Here is a 19475-nt window from a genome sequence, read left to right on the forward strand (position 1 = left end):
CATGTTTCCTTCATTAGCATATTTTAATGCATCTTCAAGAAAGTGACTAAGAAGCAGTGAGGGAAAGGTGGAGGTAATTAAGGGGCTTCAGATGCACCCAAGCGTTGGTCTAGTAAAGGCATATTAAAAAGGTTTTATCCCTATAAAGCTATGTAACTAGAGGGGATACATTATTCAAGACTGGTATAGGGGACTTGGAATTAAAAAGCAGAAAGGCTTTGATTTAAAGTGCTTAACTATGCTACCGCACTTTATCAAGTCACCTGGATTGTAACAATTCCCAACAGGCCGGTCTTTGTTATAAACCAGCTATTTATTACTTCGGACTCAAACATCAGCTTGACGAGGGGAAGGGAGGAGCTTTCTAAGCACATGAAAAAGCAAGGAATAGAAGATGGGAAGTGGAAAAAGCAAACAGAGCGAGCTGCCAACTGGGCAATGCTGACGTCTGGGTCTGACTGCATCCGCAGATAATGAGGGTCAGTGGTGTTGCAGCAAAGCTGCTAGAACAACACAGATAAGGATTCTTTATATGGCAGTCATAACAAGCAGCCGGTGAGGCCGAGCGAGCAGTCGAGTGCTACCCCTGCCAACAGAATAGGATAAACAATGAACAGCTATCGACTACAAGATCATTCAGCGAGACCCTTTTTCCATCATCACACATGCTACCTTTGAGAATGCCATTCACAGAAAAGACATGTCTGAGGACATTACTGAGGATATCAGTAACATTAGCAGCCTGCTAGCATTGTGAGAACCATTATGAAGATGCATTGGGATCACTTGGGAATGATAAGCAGGGGGTGGGGGTGCAAAAGAGATAGAGAAGATCCCACAGGATCCTGGTTTAATCAGCGGTGAGAAAGATGAAACAGAACAATGGGATATTCCAGGGAGTACGCTGAGGGTGTCTTTGAAGCTGGAAATTAGCAACCCTGTACGTTTCTGCGCAAATAATACAATTTGCAGTCTGATTCCCAGCAGTAGGTTAGATGGTTCTATCAAGTGTGTTAATGGACAAAATCCATTTCCACATAAATCTTGTATCTTTTGGGAATTTGAAAGCCATTTCAAGCTTTAAATGACTTTGTGTCTATTGTAAATATTATTGTGTTGATGCAGCCCATCAAAATAAAATGTAAACAGGTCTTGCAAAATGTAACAATGGTCCTAAATATGCCATCTGGAAATTATGTGTTCAAAAAAGTAACTCTACTTTCTCTAAGCTTCAAACCATTTAATGACGTGCAAAGGGTCACACAACAAGACAGTGGCTAAGGCACACCTGTGGCATAAAGCATCAGAACAAATACTGCACGTAAAGAGGAAGAAACAAATGTAACACATTTTAACCTAAAATACATACAGATAAAGCCATTTTACAGAGAAAGAGCTATTGCTTCATCATAAAGCCTTTCTTTTAAAGATCATTTTCTATTACGTCGAGCAAGCAAACAGAAAACTGTGTTCAAAGGCAGTCTTGGTGAGCTTGTCCACCACTGAACCCTATTTCGCCCGACCTTTGACATAATAATATGGTCATAAATACTCATTTCTCTGTCTGTGCTGCTTCAGAGAGAGAGAAACACACCATGAATGACTCATGAGATGAGCAGTAAACCAGAAAAAAGGAATGCATGGCTTGTCTTCAAAAGGTCAAAGAGGAAATACGCTTAAAAAGTCCTGTGGGACTTTAAGAACTACCTGAGATGGAGAAAACATCTACAGCTCATACATTCATGCAAGTCGAACCAAAACAGACATCTGATGTGAGAAATCATAACACAGTAGTCCAGCTGAGATTAAGATTTATAAACTGCAAGATGTGTATGGTCATGTTAACATTTTATGCTTCTGACAAGGTGATTGAGTGGGTGAACATCATAAATCTCCTGAGAACAAAAGTTAATGTTATCTCTCACTTTTGAGAAGGTACTTGGAATTTCAATGTAAGAATTTCAGGTGGGGGTTCAAAAGTGGAATTCCTGACTGAAAACCGACATCAAACAACATGATTCAGGACATGGACAAGATATATTACAAATACCAAACAACACATTGCAATGTGAGTTTTCATGCAATCAGCAGGTGTGTGCACGGTTTTCAAAAAGCACATCGACGCCCACATCTTTAATAAAGAAAGAAGCAGGCTAGGGAGACTGCATCTCCACAGAGGGCCTGCTCTCACACATGAGGAAATGATCCCCTGCAGAGAACAATAGCAACCAAAACCTCATTATATTCTATAACTGGTCCAAAATGGGCCTCAAGCTTCAGTTACACTGAGAATTATTGATGACCCAGGGGTCGGCCAAGTTGTGTAAGAATGGAGAAGCTTCATGAAAACTTTTAAAGATCTTTTTTTTTTTTCAATATACACAAACGCTTTAAGCCTCTGAATATTTAAATGGAGCAGAACTGATCGATACGTCCTGTTGATGAACTATTGGAATTATGCTTGGTTATTATCTAGCTCGTGACAAGGAGGAGGTGTGTATGAGCATAGAAAATCAATACACATTACATGAGTGCGAATGCTAAAATTTACAATAAAAATGTTCTGTAGAGTAACCAACACAATCAATGCGATTTTTTTTCTTTTCAAGTTTTTTTCTGGCTCAACTGCCTTCAATACAACAAGACTTTGTCAGGTTCGGGTTATTTTTGACTTGGAGATGCAAATGAATGTCAATATAAAAGGAGACGGACATCATTAGGCTGAAAACATTGAATCCAACAGAGATGTTGCAAAAACATTAGGAATAACCAAACCAATAAGACACCCTGAAGTAGTATGTCAAGCAAGGTCTACATGAAAGCAAGTTGGGTTGGGTACCTCTCACAGGTTGGGTATAGTTGGGTTGAAGCACAATGGCCAAGAACTGAAAACCCAGACTATATAATATGACTACATTTCAATTAAGCTGGACAGAAAACAAAAATGGACTTATATCAGAATGATGGGAAGGGAAACGTTATGAGTGGGAGGGTCATGACCTCACGCATACCATATTGTCTGTCAAATATGGCAGGGGGAGGGCAATACATGGGCATGTATTGCTTCAAATGGAACTGGGTCACTGGATGAATTCTGAAGTGTCAAGAGGGCCGTGCTGTGTTCAGACCCAAAATGAAACACTGGTGCGTATGGTTGCTACACCGCTGCAAAGCTGTGGACATTCATCACAGTGCAGATGTATGATGGCCCAAAACAAACTGGGAAAGAAACTTTAATCCAATATTTCTCCTTTAACCGTTTTTGTTGATGGCAAAGATATAGGCAGGTTCACTTCAAATAAGCGTCAGCTTAAGGTGACTGCATCTAAGTACATTAATAAATGAGAACCACAGCAAACTGAGAACCTTATGTTCCAAGCTCCAGACTCCCATTTTCCTCCAAGTAAAATAAAAACTATAATTATGATTAATTTTTCACTCAATTAGGAGCATCTAAATCCACAAAGCTGTATTAAAATGCAATTTATCTAAAACATGTGTGGGTTTTCTATATTTCAATCATATCTTGAGAGCTTAATATTGTATTGGAAATATAGGTAAGATCTCTGATGTTGTCTGAATACACCCAAACTGGCGGCAAGGTGCAAATGAGCAACTCTGGAATAGGAAAAAAAAAAATCATTGTCATTTCCTTTATGATTGATTTAAGTATTCAGTGATTTCATTAAATAATAATCACGATTACTATGGCGATACTATGATTATAGTAAGCTCATCTTAAAGATACCGACAGACCAGCTGAACATTACACCTCTGGGGCGCTATGAATCAATCAATTCTGCTACTGCACCTGAGCTTTTTCTCTTTGCTGGCATGGCTATAAATAGAAGTGACCCACATTTCCTCTTGGGATTAACCAATCACCAACATCAAGTTCAGCACAAACAGGCGCACAGGAGACCCATTCCAATTCATCATGTGAAAATGGGTGAAACGGGGGAGCAGCAGAAGGAGAGGAGAACAGAGAAGGGAAAAGGGCAAAAGTGTGACACATAGGCTCGGTAACAAGACGTGCAATTAAAGGAAGGAGAGGAATTCATCGGTGGGAGGGGGAAAGAGGTCAGTGGCAGTTCAAGAGCCAGATATGATTAGCCAATGGCAAAACCAACATGTGAAGGCCTCCACTCAAACCTTCTTGCACCAAGAAGAAAAGCACTGAAGCTTGTAAACCTGCAGAAGTATTTGAGGAAAAGGGAGGAGCAAATTGACACTTTAAAAGAGGACAGCTAATAGGGAATGCTGTGAACCGCGATCACGAGGCTGTGTAAAAGTAGCTGCTGTCACCTATATGTAACTTAATATAAAGAGTGTGGTATCGAGTGTCAACACCAAGTATGGTATTCTTCTCAGTTTACTCTCTGTAAGTAAATATTACAAACATTCTTTTCATAATGATTGATATTTATGGCTTGGGAAATTATCTTGTAATTTGGAGACAACCCCGTCTCTTCAAAGGAAGAGACTGCAAATTAGTCACACAAGCTGCAAAAACAAATTTACACTGGGTCTGGAAATTCATATACAGTCAGAACACACGGGAAAAGGGAGAAAATAATGCTTCGCAAATAGGGCTTTACTCCAGCACCCAGGTAAGAATTCATTATACTGTGAGGAGAACCCTTGCAGCTGTTGGGGATATGAGATGTTTTTAAAACATAGGCACCCATCAAAACAGTGCTTTGATGAATTTTGGCCGAAAGTGCTGGAATGTGATCCAGGAGACGGTGAGCTTGAAGCACACCTAGCGTGACACTTGAGCTGTATGGCGTCACTTGTTTGGATGAACCATTTTAGATAAAAGACTGACTCTTCCTGTTAAAAGAAATTGCCCTTTACAGTGTTTGGCTGATACATTAAAGGATGTTGTTTTGGTCACAACAACAATACAAACAGGTGTGTTAAAACACTGGTATTTATAGTAAAGTTCACAAATTGCAGGCAGTGTTTTTAGTCATCCAGCATGCATTTACAAAGCTTTCACAGGAGCGTTTCTGTCATTCATCCAACCGGACTAAAAGTAATGGGCATTGTCTCTCACAGTAAGTCAAGTGTAGACTGAAAGCCCGTTTTCTGTTGTTGAGTTCTGAGTGGGCAAATAACAAAGACCCTCGCTCAGGTCAAAAAACAAATGCACTCTGCTCACTCCTGGGAGTTGAGGAAGTATGTGCGTTTTTGTAAAACATAATGCAACATGTAATCCCAGGGAGCTTTTCACAGCCATTTAAAACCTATCTTTGTTTGAACTGTGGACTGAGTGGTGGCCTAACAAAAACCTGTCGGGACAAGGATGGAAAGTTACTTGCAGAGATTCCTGCATGTGATTTGCCAATGGTGAAGGGAATATAGAACTGGCAAGTGATCAAAATAAAGAGACACACTGGCATATAGATGAAAAATCAATAATGTTCTCAAATGACATGCAGGCCAATGAAGAGACAATAGTTTTACCTCGCACTTTTAAAATCTGGTGAACACTCGATCTGCCCATGCATCAGAATCACATTCACACAAGCTAATACACTGGCACATGGGGTTGGTCAACGACTGTTGTGGTAGTAAAATGCAAACTGATAAGTGCTATTTAGCAATGCACCATTTCTCTCTTGCTGTATCGGAGCAGGTCTATAGCATTGCCTATTTACGAAGACAATGTCCCTCTGGATTTGGATCACGCAATAAGCACAGCCCCGTACTTCAGCAGAACAACGCTCAATGATGTTGATGACTTTTATTGAAAGATAGCTTTATTTTCCTGTCTATTTGTGCTTAAAAAAGCAGGACTATGGATGGCACTCCGCTGCATCAGACTCTGTGACAACATATAACTGTTTACATGTAGGCTGAATGGAAACTTAACAGTGCAAATATCGTGTGAATCTACCCCTTAATATGTAAAACTCATTTTAACCAGGACATGCATGCTCAAGAAATCCAGCATACTGGAAACAGTCAAATATGGTCAAACGCAAAAGGAAAAAAAAAAAACGTAAGACTAGAGTTGAACTCATGCAGCACAATAAACTCCACACTTGATAAAAGTTGGGACTTTCTGTTGTTCAAATATTAATTTTTACACTACTTTGAGTACTTCTCAAATCTCAAGAGTACATGAGGGATACCTGAAAGACATTGGTTTTGGTTAGTTATTCGAATTTATCAGCTAATTGTAAACAGCTGTCAATGATCCCCAGGTTAAATAGTCAAACCTTGCAGTCCCATTGCAAATGTCAACACCTGTGTGGTCATCTGTGTAGAAATTAAAATAAATAAAAGCTTAATTTTAATTGTCAGTCATTTTAATGGGTGCTGGATGTCTAATTAAGTAAATGTAGCAGCTTTAAATCTGCTGCATCAGCAGCATCTATTGTCCAAAACACGTTTAGCTCTCTAACAGTAAATCTAGGGCAAGAAACCACAGTAAAATTATGCACCATGATAAAGTCACAAGCATCAACAGTCACTTTGTAGATGTGTCACTCTAGACTATGTAGCAGCTCCGTTTATGCCTGAGCAGGCCTGTATCTCAGATCACGCAACTGCACGCAGACAACTAGCCATACCTTTGAAAAAGAGTTACGAGAGAATGCTAAATAACATATTTCTGCTCACAATCAACAACACAATCAAAAATATCACAGCAATTTAGTGCATTATAAAGGGATAAAAAAACATTATACTCATACAGACTAATACAAACCATACGACATACTTGAATACTGTGCAGCACTATTCTTGCATGTTGGACCGATCAGGCATACCTGAGTGGGTTTAGTCCCTGGTCCAGCACCAACCAGTGGTGGCTGGTTAGTAATCAAATCTTCTTCTACATTGGTGACGATGACCTCCTTAATATCCTCCACAGTCTGACAAACTGCAAGCACCTGCAACACTTCATCTCCCACCTCCATCGCACCTGGTGATTGCATCCCAAAGTCCTCATCCATGGCGCTTCAACTCAGCAAAGACATTGTGTCCGTACTCAGTGGCTGCTTTCCCTCCCCGGATTCATCCAGGCTCAGAGTGAGCATGTGTGTGACCTCCCTGACTCGCTGCTGATCCGTAGCCCGGCCCTGCTTTATCCAACTTTATATAGGAATCTCTCCCATCCTGCCTCTGGGGATAAGTATGGGACTCTGCACTCACTTGCCACATAATGTAAGGGGGTTTACGATGAAAGACAAGAGAGGAGTGGAGTGGTGGTTGGGGAGGGGAGTGATGAGTTGATCACATTGGAAATCCTTACAGCAAAAGGGATGGAGGGTTTAATAAATGAACAGACTGATAGAGATAAAGAGGGAGAGGAGGAAGAATTATGATGTAGCACAATAAACAAATATCTGAACCACTCGCGGTTAGAAATAGTAAACCAAATAATACACAATTAGTTTCCATCAAGACCAAGCCATGATGCATTTCTCTTATCATCCTCCCTCCTCTCTGCCTTTTATCTGTATTTCCCTCAAGGCATCCTCTCTCATTCTCTTCCTCACTCTCTGCTTGTCTTTTGCCTCAGCACCACTCTCCATTCATTGCTTCTGCCCCAGTGAACACTGTGGTGTCACTGTGGGACCACTGACATAGCTGTGTGTGTGTGTGTTTGTAATTATGACTACACAACCTGTTCAAATCAATGCATCCTGACAACATGTCTTTAAAGGATTGGTTAGAAGGACATGACAAGCAAAAAAAACTGACTACTCAATCCACAGGAGACGTCGGAGAATGGTGTTGGTTGTTGTCTGGAACTCCCATTTCGGTAAATACCCAAATACGCATGCACGCACGCACCTTCAATTGGTTTTATCCTGATGCAAACTCGGAGTGGAACAGAGCAGATGATGCTAAGGCAGATGGTAAATTACGTGAGCTATAAATACAGCTGTGCCAAACGGCAGAGCTTTCCTTGTGTGACCTGATGATACTGTTTCCTTTGTTTTACTGTCAGAACTTTCCTTGGCAGTGCCCTTTGCTCTGAGCTCACAGCATTAAACCCCTGTTTTTTGTTTTTGTTTATACCTGTTTTAACACACCCTCTTTGTTTTCTACTTCTCTAGTGGCAATGTAATTATCACTGTCAAAGGAGTTTGCCTCTTCTTTTTTTGTTTGTCTTCATTGTCACGTGTTATAACCTGAGGTGCAAACACATTTTACATGCACATGATTTATTAGGAAGTTTCCATTCATGGATACATCTGAGAATATAGCATTCTATTAGGTTATATGCATTTCTACAGCTGCATAGCACTTGAGATTTATAAAAATGAATAAACATGCACTTTGTAAATCTGAAAGAAAAACTATTGACAGTTCAGTTGTAGCCTGAAAAAGCACTTTTACATGATGCCCTGAGAATAGGTTCGGGCCAGGCTTCCCTTTGTTTGGGTGTGACAGGAGGCTTTTGCTTGATTTTCTACCTTTTTTAATCAACCTTTTTCTTCCCTGCATGCTCACAAAGTAAGCAGCCTTGCTGTTGCAGGCTGCTAACGGCTAGCACACGCTCAAATGCAGCACCAGAGATAGCCAGGACACTGCGGGATTCTCCCTTAGAGGCAACAAAGCCGGGAAACACATATTCAGGGAGGGGTTCCTCAAACAAGACTGCAAGAGATTCAAAAGATTCAAAGCATTTATTATCACATGTACAGTGTAGAAACGTGTTTTCCTGTACAGTGAAATTCCTACTTTGCTGTTCGCAGATCATTTGGATAAGTGCTCTGCCTCTCCCAGGACAAATGCATTTCATCGTCATATCTGGGAGGTAGATCCCCTTGGAGTATACAGTAATATGTTGATTCAATGCCAAGAGTTGAGCTTCTGCTACTTTACTTTTTCCACCTCTTGTATACCAGCAGCTGTGATTCCAAAGCAGCTGAATGTAATTGATTTAACTGAGTTACAATGTGCAGCGGTTGGTAGCACTCACAGATGGCAAAAGCAAGTTTAGCTGCTCTTGTTTAAGGCAAAGGTTAATGGATCAGGAAGAAGAGATTTGTGGAAGCTCAGACATCTACAGAACACATTTTGTACAAATTGAATTCACAGCATGACTTTAGTTAGTTTTACATTCACCGGTCCGTTGCGGTTAAAAAAAACTCCAAACAAACCTACAGCTTCATGGGCAGACAATGTCTCACCCTGATGTTTTTAAAAGTTGTTAACTACAAGCTACACATGCCAAGCAATATTATATAAGATGGGCAAATTACATTGTATACATTTTGTTAGAAATTTTCCAGAAAGGTCATAATCCCTTTATGGCAGGTCATATGAACATCTCTGAGGGAAAATGGGAAAGCTCATATACCAGCGACAGCAACGAACTGATCCCCAAAACAAATCCCTATTATAGAAATAAAGCCAGCTCTGTTCTCTTGCGCAGTGTTTTGGGACAGGAGGCACTAATTCTGTTAAGAATGCTTTATGGTTTAAACATATCACATTTCGGTTGTTTGACACCTCCTACAATGGCCCTTGACAACACAAACTTAAGCTGCAAAGCTGGCATTCTGTATTGACCTGAGCAGCTCCAATCTGCCCCTCACCATGCACGCCAATATGCAGTTACACATAACAGTAACTGGGATAGACTGACCCAATTACTTGCCGATTGTAGAATGATCTGGCCATTTTCCTTCATTGTACTTTAGAAACACCCAAGTAAAATCCAGCTGAGGGGCGCTTGCTGCAAATATCGATACCAGGCATTCCCACCTCTGAGTTAACTGCTGAAGGTGCATCTGCAGTGGACTTGTCGCATTAGCACTCAGACACACAGCCTGGGACACAGGACACCTCATTACACAGATCAAAACTCCATCAAAATGCATTTAAACGACGGCAGTGACGCTCATCTGGTTCACTGTGTTCTGGTTTCAATTAGCAAAAGATGACTGCGAAGAGTCAGCTACTGGTTTTGGTGGATAAAGAAACTGAAAACAATCTACATGTGAATAAAATCAACAAGGATAGGAAAATAACACATGGAGGGCTATATGCCTTCGGACACGCTTTGGATAGAATAGCTAAATACTACAAATTTAACCGAGGGAAGCACCAGAGGTACGGTTGCCCAACATCTGTGGAGAATCAAGAGAGGTTGATTATAGCCCTGATTTCAACATCAATGAAGATGGCCTGGGAACACTGCAGTTGATACAGTGATTGTGTTGTCCTGTTGTTGGCCCCACAGACCACTGAAATCCCATAAGCTAAGTTAATCTCCCTCAGACCCTTCAGGAAAAAGGAATCCTAGAGTTTCACTTCTTCACCTTTGTACAGAGGAACATACCGGTCAGAATTGTCTTGCAGATGCTATGCACAATACACAATGCTATGCTTCATGAACAATACATAAGAAGAAGGGATTTCCGCGGCTAAAAAGTGAAGAACGCTCAACATGAAATGTAATATTGGTATGCTGAAATCCTAGAAGTTTGACTGGTAGTTCAAATATTAAACAATGTTGTGTAACTTACAGGTGTGTGATCAGCCCCCACTCACAAGTAACACTAAAATCTCCCAAACTATCACGTCTAAATGTCAAGAGACAATACAGAAACGTCACATTGCACCCATGAGGAACAGATTGCGTGGGATTATCGGGACGTTCCTGCCAGGGGAAATGTGCCATTCTGTCATGTAGCACTTGATGAAGTCCCAGCAGTGAAGTAATGAGCACAATGTCGCTCAGTTGGGTACAAGACTATACCGACGGATGGCAACACCAAATAGCCACATACAGAAACATCTGTGACACACACACACACACAAAAGGATTTGTGCTGAGCCTCTCTCTCAGTAGAATCAGTGGCCTTGATTACTCAAAGTAAAGCCAAACAATCCACACCCAGTCAGCAGCACCACTGCAGGCCATGGCATGAATAAGACATGAGGAGCAAAATACTCAGGGTGTCTGTGCTCTGTGGCAGATCCTGCCATGTGGTAAAATTAGAGGCCCTGCAAAATACAGTCACACACACACACACACACACACACACACACACACACACACACACACACACACACACACACACACACACACACACACACACACACACACACACACACACACACACACACACACACACACACACACACACACACACACACACACACACACACACACACGCAATGCTAACAAAAACTGCCACAAGGGAAAGTGAGCGCCAAGTAGGTCAGTAATTGATGGGGAATGCTGGATTGACTCTGCCCTGTATTTATCATCTTTTGGTTTCCCAGGCTGCATGATGAGGGCCAATGTGTCACACAGTTGTTTGGTTACAAAAGTAGACTGTTGTAGGTAAGCTAAGGCTCTCTAGGGCAGATAAAATGCGCTAGAATTCCTTTTATGTGTGATGTGATAATAATGTTGCCTTACAACAGTACAAACTGGCCACACATGAGTGAAAAGTTGTGCCCTGAGAACTCCTGCTTATGCATTCATGGCAGGGTCTTAGGAAAGGTGGGAGTTTCCTGCAAAAACATGAGAGAGAACGTATGAGAATGTATTCCATTGTTTGTGAGAAAACTGCCGGGAGAAAGAGCATGTCTGTGTGGTGATGAAAGTCTCAGCCTCCTAAAAGCAGGTGCAGATTGAATGTTTGATACGGAGTTTATGGTGCTATTTTTACTCATTTCTACAGTCTGCTCTGTTGATTCGCCCGATTTTCCACTGGATACACATTTGTCATTTTGTGTACTTCAACCTCCATTTCTTATTTGATGAAATCCCTGTAGGTCTTGCTAATACTTGTGTGTTGAAATTGCAGCAATCAAAGCACAATCGGGCAAGAACTGCAAACATGTCGCGATGCAGAAACAAAATAACCGTCTCTTCGAAAAGCCAATGAAACACCTCCTCCTAGTTTATCATCCGAGTATCTAGGCTACTCCTCTAATCTACAAACTTTACAACATAAATACAAGAGATTTAGATATAGAGAAGTCTGGAGGATACATCGGTCATTTGGTTGAAGGAAACAAGGAGTAGATTGTCATGTTTGTGCACATACACACATCTATCCCTCCACACTCAAAAAACAGTGTGCCACAAGGAAAATACTGCACAAAGTTGACCAATGGGACCCCAAGGGTTAGTGACATCGTCACCTGATCTGAGTAGTTGCTAGCAACTCATACCAGAGGAAAGACAAAGGAATGAACAGAATACAAATGTTGAAGAAGAGACAGGAAGGTGTGAGCGACAGATTAATCAGAGTGCTACACAGCTTCAGGAATTACTCAATAAGAACCTGTGAGCAGCTTTTGAAAGTCAGCTATTCAAGCAATAACTTATTTCCATACAAATACTTTTTTTTTTAGCTTGGTAGGGATGGAATTCTCCGTTGAAAAATGTGTTGTCATGGAAATAAAATGGGCAGGAATGATGCAATGCAGTGCCACAAAGTAAACCATGTGCATAGGTGTAATGCTAGAATTACAAGAATGTATTTAGAACTTATATGTAAGCCAGCATCATCACTTTTCCCTATTTATTTCAAAAATGTTATTCATCATTTTTCCCCATCAAGAGCATCAAGCAGACAATGCTGGCTTGACCTTAATAATGCTGATGTCCAGCTGCCGCTGCAGTCTGACAGCTGTGAAGCAAGGATATGAATGCTTAATAGTGGTCTTCGGTAGTGATCTGATGCTTCCAACATTAACATACAAAAATTGGGCCAATCTCCTATAATAAAATGCTGGTTTATTGTCCATATATTTCTATTGCTTAGGATGCATTTATGGTTACAGAGTGACAAGGTTTATAGCAGACTATATAAATTGCATCCGTCAATAGTGCAATGGATCTTTCTGAGAGGTATAAATAAAAAATAAAATAAAATGTTATATTAAGGACAGAAGTAAAAAAAAATAATATGCTGACTGCGGCAATTGGAAATGTCACTTAATACACTGAGACTGTGGATAGGATGGGGAATCACAATACAAACAAATAAGACTGTTCAGACAATTAGACAGCAAGCCCGAATACTTTTAATACCATGACCTTAATAATGTGTCAATGTGATATGATTTGTAGATCACATCAATTCTACGGCATTTTAATACTATGACCCGAATTCTACACAGAAGTGTATGATCCCGCAGATAGTTGAAGTAGTTTACGATTTTTGATTTTTTCATGGAAGCTTAAAATGTCTTCTGATAACCCTAAATGTATTAAATACACATTTGCCGGTCAATTAGTTTAATGAGTTCATTCAATAAATCACATTTTTCCAAATATGCTACTTGGCCTTAAGGTTATCAATTAGCCAAGAGTTTCATGTTTTCACATCAACTTGTAGAACACATCAGGAAACATAAGACAACGGCTACTGATACCACAAACCAAATCTAGTGTATTGTAGTGTATAACAGTGTATTCTATGGAGGAAATATTGTAAATATTCTCATAGCTCCTTATTCACATGGGAAAATGTAAGCAAAGACATCATTTGAGAAACAATTTCCTACCTTGTATTTCTGTTTTATCAAATATTCCATCACATAATCCATATTTAGATCCGACATCCAAACACAACAGAATCAACATCATTCCTGAGAGTTTGAATTTAATTCCACCGGCCAACTAGCTAAGCTGCTGCTTTGGCTTGGCCTGGTCCATTACAGAGGGGGCCCTTGAGGCCAGGTGACCAGGTTGCGATAGACTTTCCCTTCAAATTGAATACAAATTTTGCCTTGTAGAAAATGTCAAACGATAACATACAAGGTCCAGAGTTGAGGTACTCCACAACCATATCCTGGTGTGGATGTTTCTGCATAATAGATTTTGTCTAAAGCTCAAACCTCACCAGCCCTTCTGGCATTTACCCTGAAATACCAGATGGCCTGTCCTAGTCCAGACACAATTACCACTCTGCCTCACTTTATTTTAGTGGCCGATAAATCTCTTGAGCTCCGAATCCATTTAAATGAGATGAGCCTGCCTGGCTACCCCATGTTGCACACATAAGGCAATGTGGAACTGGTTGGCATGTCATTCAAAAGAGGTGAGCGAGCACAGCTGAACGGAACCATGCAGAGGAATGAAGGGGACCTTACATTAGTGAAATTTCATTAAAACATTACTGCAGTAATGTGTTCAGCCCTACCTGGACCTGCTCACTCCGAACAACCGAGTCACCCAGCAGAGGCTCTGCAGGTGGCGTGTTAATTGTTACAGACTTTTCTGAGCGACTGTCTTTACTCCGGGACTTTGGGCGGTCCCGGTTTCTATCCCTGAGGAAAAACAGACAGAAAGGACAAAAAACAGACAAAAAGGTCAGTTATCAGCTTTCGTTGCAAAGAAGTGCAGTGAAGTACACAGATTTAGTTAGTACTGTATATCTACATTCTTCATCAGGTATTTGTCAGATATGAATAAAAAGTAAATAAATTAAAAATAAATAAACACACACACATATATATATATAGACACACACATATATCCATCTTTTGGCGCTGATCCACTGGATGCTGGAGCCTATCCCAGCAGTAATCAGGCAAGAGGCGGGGTAGCGGTCACCAATCAATCGCAGGGTCACATACACATTCACTCACCACTCATTCATTTGGGACAGTTTCCCAATTAACCTGCTGCATGTTTTTAGAATGTGGGAGGAAATCGGAGGTAACCCACACAGACACAGGGAAAACATGCAAACTCTACACAGAAAGGTCTCCTTGTCGAACTAGGGCTCTGGTGCTGAAGCGCTAACTACTGCGCCACCGTGCCATGCTGTGGGTCAGTTGGTAGACAGATTAATAGGGGAAAATGCATTGTAGTTTATTCATGAGTATATTCTTAGTCTAGTTTCTTCTTATCCAAAAAATACATCTTCTGTATTTATGACTGTTAATAAGTTGATATGAGATTTCCCTGTCATTTGACCTGGCTTTTGAATGTGACCCATTTTGAAGCAAAAAAGCTTGGTAGATGATGGTCAAGTCGTAGAGAAAGAACTATAATTGTGGTTTTGCACATGAAAAGGGAAAATGTGAAAGAGTACTGCTGTTTGAGCCTATTAAGACAAGAGCTGATCTCTGTGCGAGGGTGGAGAATTCACAATGCTTTGTTGTGGTCCAACTGAATCCTTATGAGTAAATCATTACAAAGCTTATGTGAACTCTGCCCTAGTTTTGTCCTCCAACTTCAACCTTCCTTACTCTATCCTTGCCACCTCCTCCCTTCAATGCTGCATCATCCCCTCTATGGGGCCTTCTGTCCCTGTTATCGCCAACATATGAGCTCCATTAGCCAGTCTGACCCCTGCACTTACAGGCCTAATCTTGTGTAGAGTGTAACTAACGGGTCTCCACATCCTCAGCCCAGCATCAGCATCACCACTTGGCACAATGCCCAGCGTCCCTCCATCACTACAATAAAGCTCCACAGCGATAGTTAATCCCGCATCTGTCTTTCTCCCCTGTTTGGCTGCTAGCATCCTGGATATACTACACAACCTACAGTTTCAGCAAAAACCCAAAGCATGATAAGGCAAAAAGAGTTACTGCAGAAAGGCAAACTTTTATGGGTTTCATGCTACATACGAGCTTATCAGAAGTTGCGTGACCGTAATGTTTTCTGCATTGCTGACAGAATGTAGATTGATTAATACAGAGTTGATAAACAATAAGATCTCATATTAAATCATTACACGGCAAAGATGTTTCAGATATTATGATACAATCAAACTATTACAGGAGTTACGTTGATCTTTTTCCAGCTATGTGTCTGCAAAGAAACAATTCATGCTTCGTTTGAGCAAAAAAAAAAACTGATTTTCAGTGACAAAGGAGAAATGCGCTGCTCATATTTATATTTATATGGTGGCCCAGTTGGTGGAGCAGGTCTCCAATCAGTTTGGTGGTTCGAATCACAACTACTCCCGTCTGGAAGCCTAAGTGTCCTTCAATCACTCAAAATGATCGGTTTGAAACCGCAAGGTGTTGAAAGAGCGATGAGTGGAGACTATTTACAACATACTTCTCAAGCAAAGACCAAAACCACCAGTGCAATATTCTTGTTCCCTGACAAAACATGCTCTTGGTCATTTCCAGCCTTTAGTGGTATAAACATGAAATCTTAATTCATCAAATATTTTCAGTAGAAAGCAAAGTACAGCCTATCCTGCAATATTAGATTTTAGTTGTAGTGGTAGCTAATGGAGGGGTGGCGGGGCTTGTAAAGCAAGTGTTGAGTGGTTGCAAGTGTGCCGGGCAAGCCGTGGTTACACTTCTCACATCCCACTGCTTACAGAACCGCACATGTGCAAGTAAAGCAAAAATGTTCTCAATGCCATGGTTTTCCACCAGGGGATACTGTTCTGTTCTGTGTGTTCATCATGAGAATACATTACATAGCAACTTTCAATGCCAAGGTCAATGCATAGCATGGCTGTTTCCAAATATGATATTTAACATATTAAACAGTGATAAAAATAGAAGGAAAAAAATCAAAATACAGTAGTGGTCTTACTGGGCAGAAAACTGACATTACCTCATTTAAAATTTTGTCAGAAGTTATTAACAGTACGTTACGGTTGCTGGTTTGCCAACTTATTTTCAGTACCTTTAATAGAAATTCTTCACACAACAGCAAGAGTACCATGAACATATTCAAGATTCATATGGTTTAATTTCTGTTTATGGCATTTTATCTAATAAACTGCCTTATCTTCTTCTTCTTCTTCTTCTTCTTTCGGCTTTTCCCGTCAGGGGTCGCCACAGCGAGTCAACTTTCTCCATCTAACCCTATTCTCTGTATCTTCCTCTCTCACACCAACTACCTTCATATCCTCTCTCACTACGTCCATAAATCTTCTCCTTGGTCTTCCTCAAGACCTCTTGCCTGGCAGCTCCAGTTGCAGCATCCGTCTACCAATATATTCACTATCTCTTCTCTGTACATGACCGAACCATCTCAGTCTGGCTTCTCTGACCTTCTCTCCAAAACTGCCTTATACGTCACCATAACAGGACCAGATTGTGTTGGACTGAATTTGAGGCTCTTTAAAAATATCTTAAAAGAGATTCAGATAAAGTGAATCTGTCTCCATAGTGAGATACACACCCTTGCAACAACTGACAACACAGCTGAAACTTATGGAAAAGAGATTACATTTATGGACATGTGGTCAAAGTCATTGCATATATAATTCAATGTCATTAGGTCATATTTGTAGGTCAATAATTATGTATTGTACATTCTACACTGAAGTGACGTTGTATAGTAAGGACTAAAAGGCTTATTAAAATACTGGACATACAGGACAATGTAAATAGTCTTTTCATGGCATACACAAAAAAAGATGAAAATAAGAATAAAAGAATAGGGCCTGTTCTTTTATTTTAGAAGAACAGTATTAAGAAATTATAGCCTGGCTCTTTGGAGAATCAAAGGTTTGTGTGTATAAAACCTCAAACCTACAGCGACCATTGAATTCTGCTCCCTCATGAAATAACAATTCATAACAATAATATGCAGGATATCCTGGCTGCCGGCTAATGGAAGAAACATTATGACTGACAGCAGGGGAACTGCCGCAGCCTAATAGAGTTGTGTTGAAACTCTGCATTTTGATTAAAGGGTGTTACCCAGTTCGCTTTCCGTCCCGATTCTTGTACTTCCTTTCGAATGCACAGGCCGTCAACAGAAAAAGCGAGTCATTTATCTGCAACCAGGGACAAAATTAATTTCAACAGGTCGTAGCAACCGTCTTCACTGGCAGAATGACAAGAGACCAAGAGATTACGAGACTGACATAAGCCTTTAAGCATATCAAAATATATCATTGTTCTAAATAACATTATGGCTGCTATCATTCCTGCAGCGATTATTCCAGCAGGAGGGACCACCAGTCAAATGATGCCAACTGATTATGATTATTAATTGTGGAGGAGCTGTGGGGGAGCAGGAATCACAAAGCAGGGCATCTGACACAAGGTCCTCGGCAGAATAGTAAGCACAGACAGGGGGTTTAGGAAGGGCTAATAGGGATTTCCAGAAGGTGTTAACTGCTACAGACCAAACACTACTGGGAGCACTATTGGCCAGACCTGCTGTGATTCAGAGGAAAAGACCATATGATGCAAACTACTTGTTGAAGACAGAACAAGAAGCAATGCAAAAACACAAGGAAACCTAACACAGAGGTATAAATAGGTGAGTGGCAATCCTGCACTACGGCTGATAAAGTTGTGATTATTGGTAAATCCATGATGATCATGCAGTGTCAAGCTATGTTTAACTGCTTGGCGGGAGTCCCAGATATTTTACCTCTTAACAGGTCATTGACAAATTTCAACATGTTCACAGATTTAATCACCTGATATAATTACTAAAGCATGTTTCACAAAATCCCCACCATTCTAACACAAATATGTTAGTGAGAGATGTAAAGATGACGTGCGGGATATAAACAAAAAAAAAATCCAAAATGTGCAACAGTTGGAATTCATATACAACCAGACCTGTAGGCAGCCATGGAGGGATATGAACAGATCCACCTCTGTTCCACAGCTCCTCCCCCACCGCCTTCTTTAATTCCCCCTTCAGCCAGCTTCCACTGTGCTTGTAAGTCTCTACCAGCACACCATACACACCTTCTCCTCCTCCCACATCCTCTTCCTGTCTAATTAGCATGCAGCAGACTTCTTGGTATTCCAGCAGCACAGTGTGTTATGATTTGATTTATGAAATTTGACTTCCAGTGTGGATCTCCGAAAAAGGAGAATTGCCTTTTGGAGTGGGGGGCCTGTGCGAGCGGAGATGCCTTGCGCAGGGTCCTGACAATTAGGCCCAGGAAGTAGTGTTTCCCTTGAACACCTCCGGATGAGTGCGGCTGTGATTGTCTTCTCTGCTTCACAGCAGGGCAACAGAATGGCTGTTGAAGAAAGCAGCCCACTGGCATTGCATGCCATCTGTGTCGTCGTTCGTCTTTTTGGCTGGCGGTGTAACCCACGCGGCCAGTGTGACACACATTGTTGTGTCAAAACCAATGCAAAATGGGCAGAGTTACAAGGCCAAATCAAACCCAACCAGCCGCAAAATCAGCGCAGTCATTTTTAAACCCATTCCCATTATGCAAAACTGTGAGAGCATTTAAGCAAGTAATTAAAGCTGTCACAGTCATGAATTTACATTTTCCCCCAGATTTGAGAGAAGGTTCATTAACCCGTAAAAAATATTCAACGAAAAGCTATTCAGCAAAGTTACATTTTTTCTTTTTATAAATTACCATATCTACTTAAAGGCGACTGCTCTATACAATGCCGTGGAAAATTATAGCACGTACACTTTAAGTTGAATCGGAGAGGGCGCTGAGGGGGATAAGCAGCAGCGTGGCCTGGATTAGCTTCTTGCAGATGAAACCACATCAACATGACACCTTCCAGGGACAAATAAGTTTTTCCTCTGCTCGTGCCTTCCCGTAATGAAGGGAGCTCAG

At 40.9% G+C, this 19475-nt stretch overlaps 1 protein-coding gene across 4 annotated transcripts in view; it reads right to left on the bottom strand.

The window, feature by feature from the left end:
- LOC147233298 (vang-like protein 1) overlaps nucleotides 1-19475 on the bottom strand; it is a 54631-nt gene that overhangs the window by 15093 nt on the left and 20063 nt on the right. For 2 of the 4 annotated variants that reach the window (XM_086147952.1, XM_086147951.1), the window contains exon 3: nucleotides 14139-14265. In XM_086147952.1, the coding sequence (XP_086004078.1) occupies nucleotides 14139-14265 (127 nt within the window). Of the gene's footprint in view, nucleotides 1-6779; nucleotides 7114-13500; nucleotides 13794-14138; nucleotides 14266-19475 lie in introns of those variants that run through there. The other 2 variants (XM_086147955.1, XM_086147953.1) reach the window with 2 other exon arrangements.

Source organism: Fistularia commersonii, chromosome 6 (assembly GCF_037954325.1).
Source record: "Fistularia commersonii isolate RoL2024-O1a breed Wild chromosome 6, RoL_Fcom_v1.0, whole genome shotgun sequence".
NCBI lineage: Eukaryota > Metazoa > Chordata > Actinopteri > Syngnathiformes > Fistulariidae > Fistularia > Fistularia commersonii.